This window comes from Centruroides sculpturatus, unplaced genomic scaffold, assembly GCF_000671375.1.
Source record: "Centruroides sculpturatus isolate CEXI.00-Female unplaced genomic scaffold, Cexi_2.0 scaffold658, whole genome shotgun sequence".
Lineage (NCBI taxonomy): Eukaryota > Metazoa > Arthropoda > Arachnida > Scorpiones > Buthidae > Centruroides > Centruroides sculpturatus.
Window position 1 is genome coordinate 260,622 of NW_019384934.1, and position 22,100 is coordinate 282,721.

At 26.0% G+C, this 22,100-nt stretch overlaps 1 protein-coding gene across 1 annotated transcript; it reads left to right on the forward strand.

The window, feature by feature from the left end:
• The first annotated feature begins 2,498 nt into the window (after positions 1-2,498).
• LOC111632047 lies at positions 2,499-20,901 on the forward strand. The gene is made up of 5 exons (XM_023376401.1): positions 2,499-3,036; positions 10,526-11,317; positions 11,420-13,589; positions 20,247-20,308; positions 20,526-20,901. Exons 2-4 carry the CDS (start codon positions 10,564-10,566, stop codon positions 20,287-20,289), a joined length of 2,967 nt encoding a protein of 988 aa, XP_023232169.1. The 5' UTR covers positions 2,499-3,036; positions 10,526-10,563; the 3' UTR covers positions 20,290-20,308; positions 20,526-20,901.
• The last annotated feature ends 1,199 nt before the right edge of the window (positions 20,902-22,100 follow it).

The following is a 22,100-nucleotide window of genomic DNA, read 5'->3' on the forward strand; positions in this document are numbered from 1 at the left end:
ATATATATAGCATAAAATTTTAAAATTTAATCTTTTTATTATGAATACTTTAATAATGAAGTGTCGTGTTTTGATTTATTTGAAGTGATTGTTACTAGGTCATCATTATTTTTTCCTATAGGTTAGACAGCTGGTTGTCCGCTGCTAATTATTTTGTTTGACAATTAATAAAGAAACAGGGTTAAATGCTACAGAAATAATGCTGATGGTTTAGTAAATAGAATAGTTGCTTAGTATATTTTGGCACCAGGAATTTCTTTTTAGCGACAAGCTTGTCTTTTGAACATAATGGCTACGATATTTACGGATTTTGATAAATATAACGTTATACATTAGGTCTATATTAGAAAACATTCCGCATATTTTCTATTAATCTAAGTATTATAAAGAATTGTAAGTATCCTCTGTATATAAATTTTCATTTATATTAATATAGATGCTTGTTTGATTTGCTAACTTAATTGCTTATTTGTAGAATGCCTGAATGCCTGGCTATTAATATACTGTACTTAACTACTTATCTGTGTATCGGATGCAATTAAATTAATATAATCAATTAATTTATGAATGATTGAATTAAGAAAAATATATATATTATTATGAGAATATTATAGATCAGATACATTAAGAAATATATTAATTAAGAAAAAAAATCTTTTATGTTATAAAATAGAGAATTTTTATCAGAAGAACAATTTCTAAAACTTTTAAAAGTAAAGATTTCTTATATTACAAATACAGTCGAATCTTCAATAGCGGCTACCTCTAAACTGCAGCCATTTTTCAGGAACGTTTCTTTATGTAATGAATATAAAATAACTTCCAAACAACGACCACCTGTGAAGAACGACCATTTTTTTTTATGTTTCCGTCACTGGCCGCTGTTCAGAGTTTGACTGTATTAAGAATTCAAGTTAAAGTGTATTTAATTTTTAGCTTAAAAGTTAGTATATTATCAATTACTCACAAGTTCAATATCAACAAAAGTCAGTTCAAAGAACGATTATGTAAATATTAATACTTATCCTGAGAATGTACTCATTTTTAATACTTAATTTTTATGATTTTTCTATGAACATCTAAAAGAGGATATCAAGTTGTCCTATAATTTCAGATTACTGTTAAATTTAATACAGCGTATCATAATTTTAAGCTTTGCATTAATATTCTACAAATGTTTACTATAAATTTTCTGTAAATAGAACAAAAATCTTGTACTATTATTAATGATTAAAATTAAAATTAGGACCTAGTTTTAAATACATAATCGTGTACAGTATATAGCTTATTTAAATTTTATAGATTTTGTAATTGTATATTTAATTAATTTTATCTCAAAACAACTTTTAAAAATTTTCATTTCTATAATACTACATTTTGTGTATTATTAAATGCAACCATATAAAATCTTTATAAATATTTTAATGACACACCCAAAAATAGCCTATATTTTTTTTTCTCTATAAATAAGGAACTGGCTGATTAATATAATAAAAGATTATTATTAATTAGCTAAAATAACATGGCTTATATTTATTTATATATTAATTATTATTATTTATATTTGCAAGTAGTAAATGTAATTTATTATTGTAAAGTAGAGAAAGCATTTTTTGAGGTGCACTTTTTGAAAACACCAAATACATTTATCACATAATATATTTATCCAATATAAGAGTATCAACATAAACTGAAAACTTGGTTAAAATTATTATTACAGAGTATATATTTTAACATTTTCTAGGTCAGATTTAATCTTACTGTAACTCTTAAAGTTTCAGCATTAATATTCATGTTTCCTATACAACATCGGAATTGAATGGTTTTTCTGTTTTAATATTTCCTTAAAAAAGTACACAAGTACACTTTTTATGAAAATAAGAGAGTAATAGAATTGTAATTGCAATACAATTATGATTCAATCATTCGTCAGATATATATATAAATCCTTCATATATAGTCCTTCAGTTATATAGGCCTATATATAAATATGTATATAACTGAAGGACGTACAACAATAAATAAAAGTTAAATTAATATTTACTAAATATGCAGATGAAATATTATTAAATTAGCTTATTAACTGTTATAATATTTCGAGAAAAGATAATAGAATTAACATCGTTTAAGCAATCCGACCAATTTTAAAATATATAATAAAGAAGAGATTATCACGTATGTCATCATATTTTCTCTCAGTTTATAATTTCTTTATTAAAAATAATTACTCATCTATAAAAATTTTCAACGCAGAAATGAAAAATTGTGATAATTAATGAAGTGTATCTAACCGTATTCTTAATTGTTCCTGTGAGATGGCTCCAATTATGATACATTGTTTTCATCCTTAAGAAAAAATAAATTTAAATTTATACTATAAAATCATTGAAGCACTGTAATAAACTATTTTTTTTTTGTTAGCGTAAAAGGAGAAACACGTGTCATTTATTCCAATTACAAACCTCTAGGAAGTCTAGCGACTTTTGATATATCGGGTCAAGTTCTGGGAGGTCTGAAGCACCCTACAGTGAAAGGTGAGTTAATAAAATGCACAAATCCAGTTATTAACCAATCACTATCAAATCACCTCCCAAAGCAAAACGTTTGTTTGACACTATTTACTTTTACCTCCAGGTAACCAATGAGGCTTCTCTTAGTGGATTCGCTGATTTGAATCTGAAGGCACGATCCGTAATGACAATTTTTCTACCTGACTGCCTTCCCGGTTTCACCAGAATCTAAGCAGTAGTGCATTCGCCCACATAATTACCGGAAAGTCTAGCCAGACAGATACGTACTTTGCCTCTAGTTCCGAGCTTATAAGTTAGCTGTATTATATAACCTATTCTTGATATCGTCTATAGTAAATTGGATATTTTACTATATATCCTCTTCGACAGTCTCGTTATTGCAAGATAAATGGATGGATGATAGATAGGAGGAGTAATAAATACATCTTCCTGTTTGTGCTCTTCGTTTCGGAAGAATTAATGATAAGATAGAACTTCGAGTAGATATGATGCTCTGGTTGAAAAAGTGAGTAGGAATTTTAAATTTTAATATAAATTTTCAGCTTTTATTAAATGTAATGATGATTTGCAGACATAGAAATATATATATTTTTTAATTAGTCAAGTTTTTGTAATAGCATATTCTTTATTTTCTTCTATCGCGAGTAAAATCCGGTGATGCTAGTTGACTGTAAGGCTTCATCATCACCTCCACAACTGAAGGGCTACTCTCGGCCATTGACACGACTGATCCATGTTGAGTTTTGACTTTAGGCATCACTAAACCGGTCCACGTATATGGAGATATTGGGCTAACCCTAGAAAGATGTAGAGTAATATCTAGATTTTTATATATATATATATATTAAATATCTGTAATCTTTAAGTCGTATAGAAATTATAGGTTGTTCCCCGGAAGTAGAGTTTTGTTACATAAACAATTTCAATATATAATAAACGTATCAGTATAAAAACTTTTATGTTAATAATTATGCGCTTAGAAACTAATAGAAAAGCGTGACCTAATTACATATTTACATCGTCCGTAGGACCCAAACTAAAGTGTATTCGTCTGATTCTCTACGCTTTTAAACATTTATGACCTGGATTATTATAGATTAGCCTAGAGGTAGTATGGATCATGCGTTTTAATCTGCCGTTTCACACAGTTAGCCCATTTTCGAATATAGAAAAAATATTTCTGACAAATGTATCATTTATACATACAAACTATAGAGGGAAAAAATTATAATGAATAAACAAAAAACAATTGTAAACGAGCCGGTGAATGCCTGAAATGTTTCTCTCTCTCTCTCCCCGATGTAATTTATCATACATAAAAAGAAAATAATGTAAAATTCTACTTACCGTAGTTAGGCCTACTTACTTTTTGTATGTTTTGTAATTTCCTCCAGTAAATAGACCATTTAGTAACAATGAAGCAAGAATGTAATCCTTTACCATGAATTTGTGGTTTAAACATTATACAATAATGAATTTACGGATGAATCACGGTCATATTGTATTATCATTCAAATAAATATATTCGTAATTTTTATAATAAAAACATACAAATTTCATTGTTATATTATTTAAATTCATGTAAAAAGTAAATCTAATAACGTTAAAATATTATTATTATTATTATTTAACTGAATATCTATATTTCTTATACTACTTAAGATATAAAAGTTAATATAAAAAATTCTTATCTATTCAGATATCAATCAGTTGTGACATTATTAAATCATATTATTAGCACATTATTATCATTATTATATCTTTAATTTTTTTAATAAAAACCTTAATTTTCGTCTAAAAATATATATATAGTCTATCAATATTTTAAAAAATTTTCAAAAGAAATTAATATGTTTTCATTAAACAAAATCGTTGTTACAACGGTTTGTTTAATAAAAAGAGAAGGGTTAAGTTGTAATACATGATCTAACGGAAGCAATGAAATTTATAATTAGANCACTAATCCGACTCAACATTTCCAAAATACGTATATTTTTTCGTAGTTTTATAGGAATCGTAATTATAGGGACCGTAATTATAGGGGGGTCGACTGTAATTACCTGTTAAATTTTATCAATATATCTGAAAGAATAAAATTAACAGTTAATAGGCCTATACTGTAAGATAATTAATGAAAAATGAAGACTACAGCAACCATCAAAAAACTATTTCATTTACTAATGAAAAGCATATATTGTATGTGCAAAACTGATATGTACTAGTTACGGTTATAACATTTTAATGTATTAATGTATCAGTTCACTTTTAACAGAATTTTATTTTAATGCATAAATTGTAAATTTTATGTACAGTACTTATATATGCATTATGCTCTAAAATAACAAGTACAGAAATTAAATGTTTACATACCTGGAAAACTGTTTATTAGAACTTGTTGCAACTTGGTTTGTTGCTGAGCAGCCTTCAAATTTTCTACAGGAACAGTATAGGGAAACTGTGTTTCTACAGCTTTAAATCCAAAATCTTTAGCTGCTTGATATCTATCAGATAAACATTCATATTCTCTAAAAAGAGTTGAAATATTAGCAGCAAATCTGAGTCTCATTTTTGTTCTTGTTTTTTTCTTAATATGAAGACTAGAAAACTAATTGCACTTTAAATGCTTGTGAAGAAAAATTAAGCAAATGATAAGATCAAAAAATTTATCAAATGTAATGGGCAAAGATCAATGTTAAAAGATCTCATATTTGTTTAGACCTTTAAACACGTGGTTAAGTTAACTAATTTCACCGCTAGAGGCGTCACAAAAAAACTTTTAAAATGTGTTTAAAAATAATAAATTTATTTAAAAAAAACAAGCAATTATTTATTGTGACATCGTCACAATGCCGGCCTGCAATTTTTAATTATATTTTTTTAAATTTATTTTATAGGAAGTTTTTTATTGTACTAATCTAAACTGCGACTTTTAAACATAAATTATTAAATTAATAGAACAAAATGGGCGCATTAGCGCGTGTCTTTTCATTATACATCTAGATAAATCATTAAAATTAGAAAATGATTTCCTCATCTACTTATATAGATCTAAAAGTAGGTCCAACACAGATTATTGTAAATAGTGCAGGACTATCGTCATTCTTATGATACAGACTCTTATATATATCAATATATCAAGCATTAAATTACTCAAATGATTAATATCATAGCTTAATACACTTCCTATACAAAATATAAGTATATAACAAACAGGTATGGCAGTGATTATTGTTAATTATAAAAAAATAATAGAAGAAATTATGATATTAATTACATAAGTAGGAGCATTTGCAATAAAAATCTTGCTGTGACTGCAAATTTTGCAATATAGGAAATGTTATTCTTAAATAGAGTGCATTAAGTAACATAAAGTAAAATTTTAAAAAATGCAGAATAAATGACGCAAGATTGATTTTTAAATTATTAATTAAGACTCTTAAAGATAAAAAGAAAACTTTTTAAACACTAAAATAACACCAGAACTTAAAACCTCTCTAGGCTGTTTCTAGTTATTACACTCAAAATTAGAATTTAGAATAACCAGGAATAGCCTCAAGAGAGAGTGAAACATTTTTATTTGAAAATAAATGATTCTGTAATACTTTTTTTTTATATAATAGCTGTGTGAGTTTTACAATTAAACAATAAAAAAAAGTTTTAAGCCATTGTGCATGTTAATTTTGTTCACATCGTTCATCAAATTGTCCACTTGTAATCTGTAAGGACTTCTGTCTTTAAACTGATTGAGGAAATGAGTTTCAAGTTTCCACAATATGCTTATGTTACCGGAGGTATTGCTAAAATTGTACTTGAAACCACATACCGGTACATAAATAAAAAAATATTGTGGTTCTAAATTTTAAAGCGGTACACGAAACTGAATGAAATTTTGTTTAGTACATAACTAATATCCACATATAAACTATGGAGTAAAGAAAAGAAAAAAAAAAAAAAAAACTCAAATTTTCTTGAAATATATTTAAATCTATTCAAAATATTTAAATTTATTCAAACGTTTTGAATAGATTTAAATATGATTAAAATATTTTTAGTATAATTTGTGTATACAATAAAATAATAATAAAACAAAATAGTATGATTTATCTTTTATAAATTAACATAAGAAAATAAATAAAAATTTGTTTTTATTTCAATAATATTTTAACAGATTGAATAATACTTGACTAAATCTGTGTACCAGTTGGTTATTCTTGATATAACCAAATTTACTGAAAACTAATTTATTTTTCTAATGTTTAACGAAATTAAATATAATTTTTTTTTATTATGTGTTACGATTTTAAAGCAGAATAAATTACAATCATTAGTGTGTGGACTGTATTGAATTAAAATCAGTACTTTACTCGTTACAAGATCCTCTTCTAGTTAGCTTTATGAGAATGATAATTACGATCGCTTCTCATTGTTAGTGCAACTTAAAAAGATGTTCGAGTACATAATTGAATTTATATTGAAAATATCATAGACAAACAATAGTTGTACATATATTAATTATATCAATTAATAGTTTTAGATTTTAATTTATAAAAGAAAAACCATGATTTTAAAAGGAGAGATTTGTTAAAGTGTAGTTTTTATGCAATGTGTAGAACATAAAAAATGCAATAAATTGATAATTTAATCGTGTTTCATTGCATTTTAAATCGTTTCTCAAATATGTTGCTATTTTTAATATAAGCCCTCGAGGACACAGGAAGAGGAGTATGCTAGGTCAAAAGCATTATAAGAGCAAATTATATTTTGTTTATGTTCCATAAAAGAATTTAGGGTGAGAACTGCATACGATTCTTATTATCATGACGATTGTTTTATTTTCTTTTTTTTTTTTTAAATGAATTTTTAAATTTACTCTTTCAGGTAAAATTTGTAACAGAGAATAACAGATAAGAATTTTAAAGTAATAATAATCAGAAAAGTATATATTACTACACCATAATTTTAATTAAAATATAATTGTAGAATTATAAAATTACAAAGACGACTGAAACCGAAAGAAGTATATTGCATAAAAATCCAAATAAGCTAAGGACATTGACATTATGTTCGGTGATGTGTCAATCATTTCTTGATGTCATTCAAGTGAATCACTTCCTTCAGAGGGAAACATTATGGTATAACACAAATTCTATATTTCTCGCCAAGATCCTCTATTAAAAAAAACCATAAAGATAATTAAAAACTTTAATAAAGCATAAAAATTATTTTAAAGTTCTAGTTTCTTCCCGAAATTAATATAGAACATTCACTCTTCGTAACACCAAGTAAAAAGTGTGGACAAATCACAGCCATAAGAAGAAAAATTATCATTTATGTGTATTTCATGTAGTATCCAAAATTATTAATGTAATAGTTTTTAATTATAATAATTAAATTTAACTATAGAAGTAGAAAAAATAAAATAAAATAAAAAGACAATCACCTGACTCTTGTTCCCATGAGAAAGTATACATTTGTTATTATTATTCAAAATAAGCATTTTGCACTCTATAACTTATTCTAATCATTAGAAATGCAAAGAAGGTGTAGATATTTTATGGTATGAGCATATTTAATAAGTTTTAAGTCGAGTATTTATTTAAAAAAAGGTAATAATCTTACAAATTACCTAATTAAAATAATTTATTTTGAAATATTCTCTTGTAAATGCTTAGTGATCCGTACGATAAAAAATAATTTCTGATAAAAAGAAGCTGTGTAGAATTCGGAACATTTTGTAAATAATATTACCTAAAGGCACGGTACACAAGGAAGAAAGGAACTTGTTTGATTCTAGATATGACTTATGCAGGAAATAACGAGAAGGTAGCATTCAGGTGACCTTCAGTAATGCGGAAGTCGTACTTGAAATGGACGAACGTCAGTTTTTATAGAAAGATCCTGAACTGAAAGCAAAAATCACTTTTAAATCTAATAATTAAAGAAACAAAATTTGTTTAAGGAATTCTAACATCTTCCATTATTACTGAAAAATAATTTTCCTTTCTTTCTACCATTAATATATTATTATATAAGATATTAATTACTTAAACAATGTTTATTATTTTTAAAAATAAATTTTTATACTTTCAAAATTTTATTAAATCATATTATATTATAAACTTTACTATTTGAAATTATTTATTTTTACACCAGAATGCTTCGATTATATTCTATTTACAGTTAGAAAAAGTAAAAAAAAAAATCTTAAATTAATTTCGTTTATTTAAATTTACTTTTCTAGATTTTTAAGACAATAAATCCTTAAATTTTCAAGCCTTATTTATCATTATATTCTGTATTTTCTATGACAACTTTTTTAAGTTCATTAAACTACTAGAAATTATAAAAAGAAGTAATCTATTTTAAGTAAATCGTTGTAGCATAACGTAAAATTTTGAATAATAATAATAATAATAATATTGTGCGATTTTACCGCATACAAGATCGTCCCATTCTCTTGTTTTTTTTTTTTTTTTCATTATTAAAAATTACAATAGACAATATATCATGCCTAGTTTGATTATGACTGGAATATATTTAAATGCTTCTATGTATCAACAATAAACCTATAAATATCTTTTTGTTTATAAGATAATTTCAAGCAACTATAAATAATAAAAGTAAATAGAATAGCCTATACGTTCAATCGAATTTTTCTTATAATTTCTTTACTCTACAATGAAAAGAAGTTTTACAAATCTATTTTTATGTTATTGAAAAATACGATTTGAATTGTTTTCTGATTATAATATTTTACGAGCAAATCATTTCAAATTTTTTTAATAAAAAGAATCTATTTTAATGAACGAATGTGAGATATTTTAGATTGTTATAATAAAAGAAATGCTAAATAAAAAAAAATTAATTTAGAGGAAATTGCTATTTTTATTGCAAATAGAAAAGGAAATTTTAAAGTGGTCATAAAAAAATATAAACAGAAAAGTAGCGTGCATTTAAGTAGAAACGTTTTAAATTTAATATATTTTTGTAACAATTTTAATTAAGTAATTATTTATATTATTTTAATTTCATAAAATAACAATTAAAATTATTTTTACGTAGAATTATTTTGTACTGTACAGTATAAAGATATTGAACAATACTGAATGAAACAAAATATTAAAGTTATCAATTTTTTAAACAATAATTTAATTCTTAAAATTGCTTTAGTTGTTAACCTAAAATTATTTATCAGTTAGACAATTGTCATATGTGTGAATTAGAACTAAACATAACTACTTTTTCCAAACACCTTTAGAAACAATACAGTTTTAAACATCTCATTGTCATTGTATCTTTTCAATAGCTTTTTATGTTCAGATAATGTCTTGCCTTTTTTAACGCTTTTAATAAGACAAAACTTATTATGTGAGTTGATTAATTGTACATTATTAAGATCCTTATGGCTTTCAGATATTTTTTTTTAACTCATATATTTATTGTTTCTATTAGAAGAAAAATATCCTTTTTTTTTTTTTTTCTTTCTTTAAGAGATTAATAAAAATATATATTTACTTATCTTATTAAGAGTGAAAGTTTTGACGGTTTTTAATATAAATACATATGTATACTGTACATACATTTCATAATTCCTTAAATCAAACATCTTATTAGTGATATTTAATGTGTATATATGTGAATAAATCTTTCAACATATTTTTTTAAATATTACATATAATCTGATCCAATATTTAAAAAAAAATATTATAAAATATTTAAAGTTAAGATTATTTATTGTTAAATTTATAATTTTAATTTCATTTTAGATTTAGAACTGTTGTATCTAAACCCTGACCTGACCTTCTTTACATAAATTCTAACACTTCCTCATTGTCAATTTAACCTTATAATTACGAACTTTGACTTTTCACAGGTGGCTAGAGGTCGATGAACTAAATTTTAACTGTGTTCTATTTTTTAAATACTTTTTTTTTATCTATAATTTTGTATCTTATGAATAAATTTTTAAAGAATAAGTTTAATTTTATTTTTAGGTGTTCGACGGAGTTATACTCGTGCCAAAGTTGATCAAATGGGTAATTCGAGTTCTCATTCCGTACAGTTGGCACAAACTAGATTATCTCTGTGCACAGAAGAAACAAAGAATAAAAGATATGCTAGTCCAGAAAACAAAGTTCTTCCACCGCCCATATCAGGACAACGGTTAAGGAGCACCGATAACGGTTCGATATTACATAATGGAGGCACAATCAGCGGAAGAAAGAATAAACTTAATATTTCAGAAACAGATTTAGTCAAAGCAACTAGCAGAAAATGTGACTCAAAACCAATTTATGGGCATCGAAAATCACATAGTGATCCGGATATCATTCGAAGAATGATGGCTTCTTCCGATATGGGAGATCAGGAAATTGATAATCATAACAATAGGAAAAGTATCATAGCCATTAGTCCGAGTAAAGCCAAGATTAAATCAAGAAAGAAAATTCGTGCTCCTGAACCTCCGTTATCTAGTTCTTTACCTAGAGACTTGAATAGATTTTCATTAAAAAATGACGCTTATAACGGTATTTATGAAAGAAAGAATAGCGATTGTTATCTTCCTTCCATTCCTCCTCCACCTCCGCCTCCCGATTACAATAATAAAGACGACGAAAAGACAAAAAATATTTCAAACTACGAAAAGAATAGACGTTCTTTAGATAAGTGGAGATTAAGCAAAAACGCTAGAGACGAAAAACTAATTAATAAATCTTTCGATAAAATGGATGAAAATTCTAAAATGTCTGAAGAGGATCGAAGTTCTTTAGTTTTAAAAGAAAACGGTCAATCTAAAGAGTTAAAAGAAGCCATAGAGAGACTTTCTTCGAAAAGAAAAGAAAGAACAGATAAAAAAATTTCTGAAGCTCAGAAAACAAATAAAAAAGAAGAACGCCCTTGGGAAAATTTAAAAAAGTATTATTTTGCTGATGTAGAATGTCTTAAACCGAATGTAGAAAGGAAAGAACAGACAGATTCAAAATCGAAATCGTATGTCAGTAGATCAGATTCTCCAAGACATACTAAAGCTATAGTTTCTAATACATACTTAGCTTCTGATCAATTATCTCCCATAACCAAAGTCGTAAAATATACGAAAAAAGATTTACAACCGTCGTTATCTGCGGAGAAATGTAAAACTAAACAAAAATTAAATGATAAACAAAGGTTTTATAAATATAGTAATGAAGAACCAGAAGAGAGATTGGAATCATCATCAGCTCTAAGTTGGTCAGAAGAAGAAGACATAGATATCGATCTTCAACTAAAACCAACCTTACCTAAAAGACTTTCGGATGTATCTAGATTCTCTCCAACAGAAGTATGGAAGTCCATTATTATAGACCCAAAATCTAATATGGTATTAGATCCAAGTAGTGATGAAGGAGAGATACTTGAAGATAAAATCCAAAGAATAAGTAAACCAATTGCACCCAAACGTCAAATATCTGATAGATGCGAAGATTCTGGAATATCTCCCGATGATGATAGTCCCTTATTGCATCGTGAAAGATCAAGTGGAAAGTTAGAATGGAGCTTTCCTATTGAAGAAAATATGAATTCTGCTTGGGTTCCTCAGCATGATCTGTTAGATGATTCTGAAGGAGAAGATGCTCCCTGCAAGAAAAGACTGCCACAGATTATAAACATGCAACCTAAATTCACTTTACCAAACAACATGTTTACAGGGCAGAAATATAAGGATCAGGAGAGTAGTAGTAGAGAAAGTGATAAAGTTAGGCATAGAAAGAAAAAAGAAAACAAATCTGATCACTTTAATAGTTTAAGAAATTTTAAGAAAGTTCTAGGATTTCGAGCAAAATCTTCTGGGAATCAAAATGGATTGGATGCCAACTGGTCACTCAGTAGAAGTTTACCTGATTTTGTAAATGGTTTACAGATTGCCGACAACAGCAAAGATTCTCCAAAAAGTCAACGATCTATGAAAGAAGAAAAAATTTGGAGGAACAACTCGACTTCTTTTGTTGCCAAACAGGACCAGAAACAGGATGATAATAGTAGAGAAAATATGTTAGACTATTCTAGAAGAGGGCATGTTATGTACCTCCCCGAATACGAAACTACAGACGTTAAAAGTAAAGATCAAGATAAAAAATCGCTTAACGACAAGCAAAAATTTGCTTATAAGAGTACAATTAGAAAAGTTGAAAGGAAAATGTTGGAACAGAAATTATCTAAAGAGATATTAGAAAAAGAAATGATGCGAGAGAAAGAAAAAGAATGGATGAAGAAAGTCGAAGAAGAATTTAAAAAACAACGAGAAAGAGATAAACAGAAAAAGATATTATCCAGTGAATTCAGAGAAGATAAACATTGCCAAAATAATCATAACAGATGGAAGCACCAAACTGGAATGGGTAAATGGCTTCGTCGGAGTACGCAGAGGATAGAAGTAAGGCCAGAACCCGAAGGAGGACGATCTTCAGGTGAAGAAAGTAGACATACAGAGTTAAATTTTCATTCAGAACGCCAACATTCCAATATAGAACCAAACAACGATAGGTTTATAGATACTGATGATTTAGTAAAAGAGCAATATGGAATTCATACAGAAATTCGAAGAACAGGCAGTGGTAGAACTTTTCAATCCCATTCGTATTACATGATAGAAAGCCACGAAGAACTGTACGAAGACATAAAGGATGCCAAAATGCAAACATTAGATTCAATAAAAAATAAATCTAGACTAAATTTATCATCACAACCAAATATGAATGTGAGGAAAAAAATTAAAAAGTTTGAGGTCCATTCTAGAAAAAAGAAATCTTCTCTAGATGATTCTGAAAGTTCAAGCGAAGAAGAACAAATTGTGTGCGATAATAGAAAAAGGAACGAAAGATGGGACGATTCGGAAACCTTAGAACATACAACAGATTCTCCTATAGGGTTTTGTCGTAATCATCCGTTAAGAAACAATGCTAGAATTAAAAATCAAGGAAGTGGGACGAACAGAAACAATAAAATTTCAATGGGAGATCGGAGTTTTGTTTCGAATAATCATTGCCCTCCCGAAATAAGTGGATACAATAAGAAAAGGTAAGATATATATTATTAAAAACAATTTTAAATTATAAATAATCATTTTTAAAAGTTTTATGAATAGAGAATTAAACTAAAAACTACAATGAACTTGACCTAATTACGATATCTTTGTAGTCAAGCACATCTAAATGTCAAGTTGACGTCGAAATTCTGTGTAAAATTAAAAATAAATCACGCGTTGAAGCCTGTCATTTAAAAAAATAAAAATATGGAGTATACATGTAAAGAATTTCTTACTGACTAGTTTCGTTTAAGATTAGTAATTCTTTTATTTATGATAGAAATAATTTTTCTGTCAGATATATCTCTCTTATTATCTAGAAAGCAACGAAATAAAAACAAAAATTTACATAAATAGGATAGTTTTTCTAATTGTCCTAATTTATGAAACACTCTAATTACTTTATTTTTTTTATAAAAACAAATTCTGTTCTACATTTCATTTATTATTCATATCACAATTCATTAATTTATTTATTTAAAAAAACCACTTTTAAATTTTATAAATGAAGAAATACAGTACATAAAAAATGCGACATTTTAAATTTATTATTTTATAAATTTTTAATTAATAATAATAAATTTGTCGTTAATAAATGCTATTGTAATTTATCATATTTTTTATAATAATTAAAAACAAAAAAAACCTGAATATACAGATTGACCTAAAAGTCAGTTAACCGTGTTTTATTTTGCGTGTTCCAAGTATACTTATGAATATGAATCATAAACTGAATTTAGAATAACTTTTTTTTTCTTAAAGAATCGATAAAAAATATGATTAAATATTTAAATATTTGAATAAGGCATTAGTTAATCTTTACAAAGGTTAAGTGACATTTGGGCCACCCTTTATATTAATACATTTTAATTGTAATATTTAAAATGTAATATGTTTTTTTTTTGTAAAGATAAATATTATATTTTTACTTACTTCTCTATATATTTTTTTCCTTCAGTGATGCATTTATGGAATTTTTACAAATATTTAATCTAGATACAGATGATTTTTAGGCTATTTCGATATCTATAAAACTTGATTTTTTTTTCTACGATTAAGAAAAGAGTAATGCATTATCAATATATATAAGAGTTGCCTGCTGTGTAGATATTTTTAACTTTACTCTCCTTTTCATTAATCTTGTAAAGAATTCCGATCGCATATTTCATCAGATTCTGTATCTCAGCAACCAACTATTTTCGAATTCATCTTTAAAGATAGAAACGTGCGAAGTTCTTATATATATATCTATATATAAGAACTTCGCACGTTTCTATCTTTAAAGATGAATTCGAAAATAGTTGGTTGCTGAGATACAGAATCTGATGAAATATGCGATCGGAATTCTTTACAAGATTAATGAAAAGGAGAGTAAAGTTAAAAATATCTACACAGCAGGCAACTCTTATATATATTGATAATGCATTACTCTTTTCTTAATCGTAGAAAAAAAAATCAAGTTTTATAGATATCGAAATAGCCTAAAAATCATCTGTATCTAGATTAAATATTTGTAAAAATTCCATAAATGCATCACTGAAGGAAAAAAATATATAGAGAAGTAAGTAAAAATATAATATTTATCTTTACAAAAAAAAAAACATATTACATTTTAAATATTACAATTAAAATGTATTAATATAAAGGGTGGCCCAAATGTCACTTAACCTTTGTAAAGATTAACTAATGCCTTATTCAAATATTTAAATATTTAATCATATTTTTTATCGATTCTTTAAGAAAAAAAAAGTTATTCTAAATTCAGTTTATGATTCATATTCATAAGTATACTTGGAACACGCAAAATAAAACACGGTTAACTGACTTTTAGGTCAATCTGTATATTCAGGTTTTTTTTGTTTTTAATTATTATAAAAAATATGATAAATTACAATAGCATTTATNAAAAAAATAAGTACGAGTGTTTCCTCAGAAAATACTGTACTGTACTTGTATGTATTGTTTACTTGAGAATATAACAGAGAATAAACTGCCCAAATACCCTTAAACAAAGGAAAAGTACGTCCTTTATGAAGGCATAGAGCCTTTACTACATGAAAATGAAAATTAATGAACACACTGTGTACAGTAATTTACTTGATAAGACAGACCTCAGAAAAATACTTTGAGGCATAAAGCTGTCTATAATGAAAATTAATTAACTAGGGATTTTTTTGCCCTGCCAGGGTGTGGCCGAGTTATCCGGAGTGCCGAGTTTTCGAGGCTCTACTGTATTTATTTTTTAAAATCAATTATTCTTTAGCTCGAACTTGCTTATTTTTTATACCTTTACACCATTTTAACAGATCCATCGTTCGGCTAGGCCTACAATATTTTATTCTGTATTTATTTTTTAAAATCTATTATTCTTTAGCTCGAACTTGCTTATTTTTTATACCTTTACACCATTTTAACAGATCCATCGTTCGGCTAGGCCTACAATAAGTGGTGAGGATGGGACTCGATATTTTGGGATAGACCGCTCCCGGTTTGTTTATGGGTCCCCTAGACGGTAGACTGCACTTTAACTGTTCGGCTATTCGACTATATTTTGTCGATGCAGGTTTTGTAAGATTTGCTGAGTTGTAAAATCAAGACAAATCCTCTTTTCAGAATCTGTTATTGATCCTAGGAGTTAATTCTTTAATCAATGAAGCATAATGTCATGCGGGGTACCACATCAACTAACAATATTAAAAACTATATTTTAAAAATAAATATTAAAACTTGCTACTTATTGATATTTTATTTATTAGATTTATAGTAATATTTTAAAATGTTATTTAATTTCTTTATCCTGACAAATATATTTTTATGCTATTTGTAAAGAATATCTTGTATTATTATTTGTCGAATCTTGTTCAGGATTAGTTTAGATAATGCTTAAGTTATTTAATAGTCAGGAAATGACTTGTATTCATCATTTTATGCTGTAACATAGATTTAATGGACAGATAAACTCTTTAGGCTATCTTCACGGTTCGACCTATTCATCATCATCATCCTAGTCTATTCCATTTATTTGGTCGGATTTCCGAGTTTCTTTCTCCATTCATCTTAATTTTAAGTTACTTCTATCGTCATTTATTTCTTATCATCACTATTAAGGAAGTTATTTTCTCCCTAAGATTTTTTAATGCCACTCCCCAAATTTTTCTGATAATCCTCTTTTTACAACTTCCAATTGTTTTATCCTCTTCAATGCCTTGCTATCATTTTATAAATTCAGCATATTTAAGTGTACTTTTCTATTTTCTTAACAATCATATTTCACTTTCGCATTCTCTCGAACGTGTTTATTTTTATCTTTCCACATTAAGTTAAAACTTGCATTCTATAAATATTTGAATTTCTGCTACAATCTTCCGTTTCTGGTGTTTTTATTGCCTAACATTCTATACTATTCAGCATCGCTTTTCTCAACGCTGGTCTGAAAAATCTTCTGTTTTGTATTATCAGTACTCGCTTGTCACACACACAAACACACATGCCTGTCTTCATTTATCTAGCCAGCTCCAATTCTGTTTGTTACGTCTCTAATCTCTCTATCACATATCACTGACACCAAATAGTACAGATGTACAATAAATCGTACTAACTAATAGCATTTTTAGTAAATTGCTTATGAACTTGACAATAAGAAAATTTAAATTCTGGATATTCATCAAGATTTTTCGGGTGTTTTGCACGTATGTAAACATGTAAATGAAGTAGCAATAAGTACCCGTACTTATCCTATCCTAAATTTTAACATTAACTTCTCAAGATTCAAGAAACAAAATTTTAACATTAACTTCTTGGCTTTTCGAAATTACAAATTATAAGGTAAATTGACAACAAGGAATAAAATATATGGCATGTTTAGATTTGATTGACCGAGAATAAAAAGTCAAAAAATCTATAAAACCATTCAGCGCTAAACAGGAAAACTGAAACATCGTCGTACTCTATTACATTCGTGTAAATAATCTATGTCAAAAACTATAGATTCATAGAAAAAAAAAGAAAATATTTCAGAAAAATTGTTATACTTTCTCGACAACTATCATGCATTAATCTAGAAAAATATAAATGTCCTAAATAAATTATTCAAATAACCACAATAAATTTTATTTGTATAGAAAGTAGAAATTATATTTTAAACTTCTTTCAAATCCTGAATTAATAAAAATTATTTAATTATTAATTATTTATATTTTCCTTAAAAATTGTTTCTTTAAAATAAAATACTATATTAAAAACATTAGTAAATATAATATTACTGTACATAAGAATTTTTCTGTTAAGTATAATAAAGTTTTCCCAGTTTATTTCCATCTCAATGGGCATAAGAAACCCATTGGAATGGAAGACAAAGAAATCAAGATTTTATTGATATATTCTTATTTATAATAATTTTATTTGTATATATTTTAGTTTATAAAAAATCATGCCAAAATTTCCAAATTTAAACAGAGAATTAATGATTAGAAGAAGCACAATTTATAGAAATAAGGTAACTGTAATTTACCTTAAATAAATAGATCAATTTTGAAAATTGCCAATTTTATTACAGACAATGCTATATAAAAGTATAGAATCAATCAATTTAAATCTATTAAAAACAATTGGACCACGAAGATAAAAGATTTATTCTAATAAAAATGATCATATAAATCTATGTTCAAGTAAAGCATAATATAATAAATAGAGCTTATTTATTAAGGTAATAAATGTTATAAAATAAACAAGAACGTAAGGATATTGTTATTAAATTAGATGAATAAGTTAGGATTTTTTAAGAAAGAGTACTATTTTATTAAAAGAAAAAGGTATAGACGGACTAGACGTAAGAGTTGTAGTCCAAAACTATAACACGTAACAGGTTAACAGGCCCTTTCTCTTCTACGAGGCCCTAAACTATAGACTCATAACGCATAAGCTGCGGCTTATTTATATGCGCAAATTTGGCCCTGGTTGTATAATAAAGATTATTTCAAATTTCGCATAAAAAAATCAAAAAAATTCTTCTTGAATTCGTACTTGGATCCTTCAGGCGATAAAAGAGACCTTTGCGGTGTGGCTTAATAATAGGCTACTGTATATACAGCTTATATTGTACTGTACTACTTAAATAGAAATTAAACTATAAATTAATCTTTTAAACTGGGCTTACATAAGAACTTTATAAATAGATCATAACGATTTCTATGTATAAGTACAGTAAATAAAATACAATAATCCTGAATTTTGAAATTTCTTCAGTACATAACAAAACATGCCTCATTTTGTTCTACATAAATAATTTATTATTTATGAATTTTATTTTTACTAAATTAATTATCTTGGCATATAAGATTTATTTGCAATTTAGCAAATAAATTCATTATTTACTTAATTATTTAAAAATATTTTAGGTAATATCATGAATAGTTTAATTTTCCGTCACTAGATGGCAATATGATTTTCTCTACATTAATGAAAATAAATTTATTTATACGTTTACAGTTTCATTGCTTTTATACAATAATAATTAATTACATTTATAAAATTATTCGAAAAAAAATTATAAAAATTATTTTGAATAATTAATTTAATGAATAAAAACAGAGTTTAAATAATAATTTCCATAAATGACGAACGAAAAGTAATCAAAAATAAAAAAAATATATATATAATACGTTGTAAATATTACCTTAAATTAAAAGAATTTTATCTTTTAATTTTTCCGATAATTTTCATTATTTTTCGCTTGAATGTTAGAAAGAATTTCGAATTTTAACAATTTTCTTTATATAAATATAAAGCTTACATTAATTTAATTTACGTATTAATAATATATTTATGACAAAGTGAAGTTCTTTGTATCGAAGACAGCTTTAATAGCACTAAAATTAGATTTGTATTGATTATGTCTACGATACAATCTACTTTAAAAAATCAACATGTTTCCATCAATAAATTTATTGCGAAGGGGAAAACACGTAATGGACTATACATTAATTTAAAGTTTTTAAAAAAAATAATATTTTGATGTGAAGTATCAAACTACACACTCTATTAATTACGATTATAAATTTGTATACGTATTTTTCTTCGAATTTTTCTTAAAATCACAGCAAACTTCAAGTCTAGAAAAGTGATTTCTTGCTGAGAAATTCTTCGATAACATTAACCCTTCTCTATTTTCGGGCACGTTTCTTTTTTATTTCAATGGATAACAACATTTTGCAACACCTAGTCACTTAAGCAATTATCACCTAACAAGCGAGAGAAAGGGCTGTTCCTTGTCACGACAGTTACCACAGCAACCGTTAACTATCAACTGTTGCCAAATCACCTTTTTTCTCTTCTTTTACATTATACAGCACGATTTAATTTCTAAATAAATATAGAAAACAAAGTCTAATATGTAATTTAGCTATAAATTTAATCGAAGAAATTTAATTTTATCACGTTTTTAAAACAGTAATAATGAACGAAGTAATGGTCTAATTCATACTAAAAATTTATGAGGTGTAATGTTTTTTAAATAAGAAATTTCTAATAATTTATTTAATAATTGTAATAATAATAAATCAATTTTAGTTAATTATCTTCTTTATATTAATATTTAATATATTACTAAGGACAATTTCAGCTTAGTCTTCAATATATTTTCTGTTTTTCAGAGATAGATACTGCCAAAGAAACGAAGTTTATCAGTTGATATGATATAACATCTGCAAATCAAGTAATTTTTATTGTTATTTTTTAAACAACAAATAAGAAAACTATGAAAATTCTTTGGTGTTTATAAATAAATCCTATTAAAATAAGTATAATAAGCTTACTTCTTAATGGTTTACTAATCTTTAAATCCTATTATACTTAAGAATAATCATAATAAATCCCATTATTATAATTCTGAAATGAATCCTATTATAAATAATCCTTTTCTTATTTTACAGCTTTGAATATAGTCAAGTTATTAAAAGAATACAAGTTGCCATTTTACTGTTTATTTAATGGAGAATATTGTTATATTGCTCAATATTTTTCGATTACTTGTAATTTATCTCAGGTATTAATATATGTAATTCTAGAATAATATATAGGCCTACATGGAAGGTATTTGGATTCAGCACTAATGTTTTACTAAACTTAATATTTTAATTTGGAACAATCGACATCATTATACAAAACTTCTGTACAGTATTACGTCAAGAAAATGTACACCTAATTGTTAAATATATATTTTTTTTTTCATAGACAAAATTGGCCAATTATTTAGGTTCCTAAACGTGTAATATGTTGGTTAAATGTAGTTTTATTTTTATAAAACAAGGACATCACTACTTACTATATATATACAAATGAAATTTAATATATTAATTTTATAATATCCTAATATATTTTGAAACAATGTTTAATTAATAGAATTTTGTGATTTTAAAAATACAAAATTAAAATGTATTCAACGATATTAAATGTATATAAAACTATGAATTTTTGGCATTTATTTATTAATTTCCTTTACACATTATCATTCGCTGCAGTTACAAAGCAAGTATGTCACAGGTTCTAGTGAAAAAATACTAAATGCATAAGTGCATAAATATCGTCACTAAAGTCCTAGTGATAAAATAATTTTAGAATCTAGTAAGAATTTTATTTTCGACTAGAGTTACATATATAGTATTTAGCATACATATTCCATAATTTTGTATGGGTTTTAAAATTATTTTTTTCTCTCAAAAGATGTTTGTAACCAATAAATTTTTCAAATTATATCGCCAAAAATTTGTGAAAAAATACCTAAATTTTATCTTTGATCAAGGTTAGAGCGAAGAAAAGGCAGATAAAGTTTAAACCTCTGGGCTCTAAAGGAAAGTTTACAACACCTTTTCTCATTACTGATAGAAAATAATTCGTAAAAATTGGCAACGAGAAGTTAATTATTTTAATATTAATTATTGAAAAAAAACCCATATTTTTGAAAAGCTATTTTAGCAATGCATTCTGTTAAAAACGTGCATAATATATTATATATAAATTAGCCAGCGTGCCTCAATGCCTCTAATTTTTGATGTTTCCTTTCTTAAAAATTGGTTATTCTATAGAAAATTTGGTTAATGACACACACAGACATCTAAATAACCTTTATTTCGTCTAAACATGAAAAAAAATTTTAATTTTATAAAATAAATACGAAAAGTTTCTCACTTAAATCATTTGACATTTATAAAATTTAACGTGCAGACAGACACTGACAAGCAGTTAAGTCAACTCCCGTTGACTTAATAAGTATCAAATTAAATACTTCAAAAGTTTATTAGATATTTCATCTGAATATAAAGTGAATATAGTTATTTAATTATGAAAAATTATTATTATTATATAATATTTTCGCGTATTTTTAAGCTATTTTGAAATCAAAATTGTAATTACATACTTCGTGCTTTCATTTAAAAATAACTATTATTATATTAATTAAAATTAGGGAAGTTAATGTTTTATATAATAAAAATCACAAATATATACTG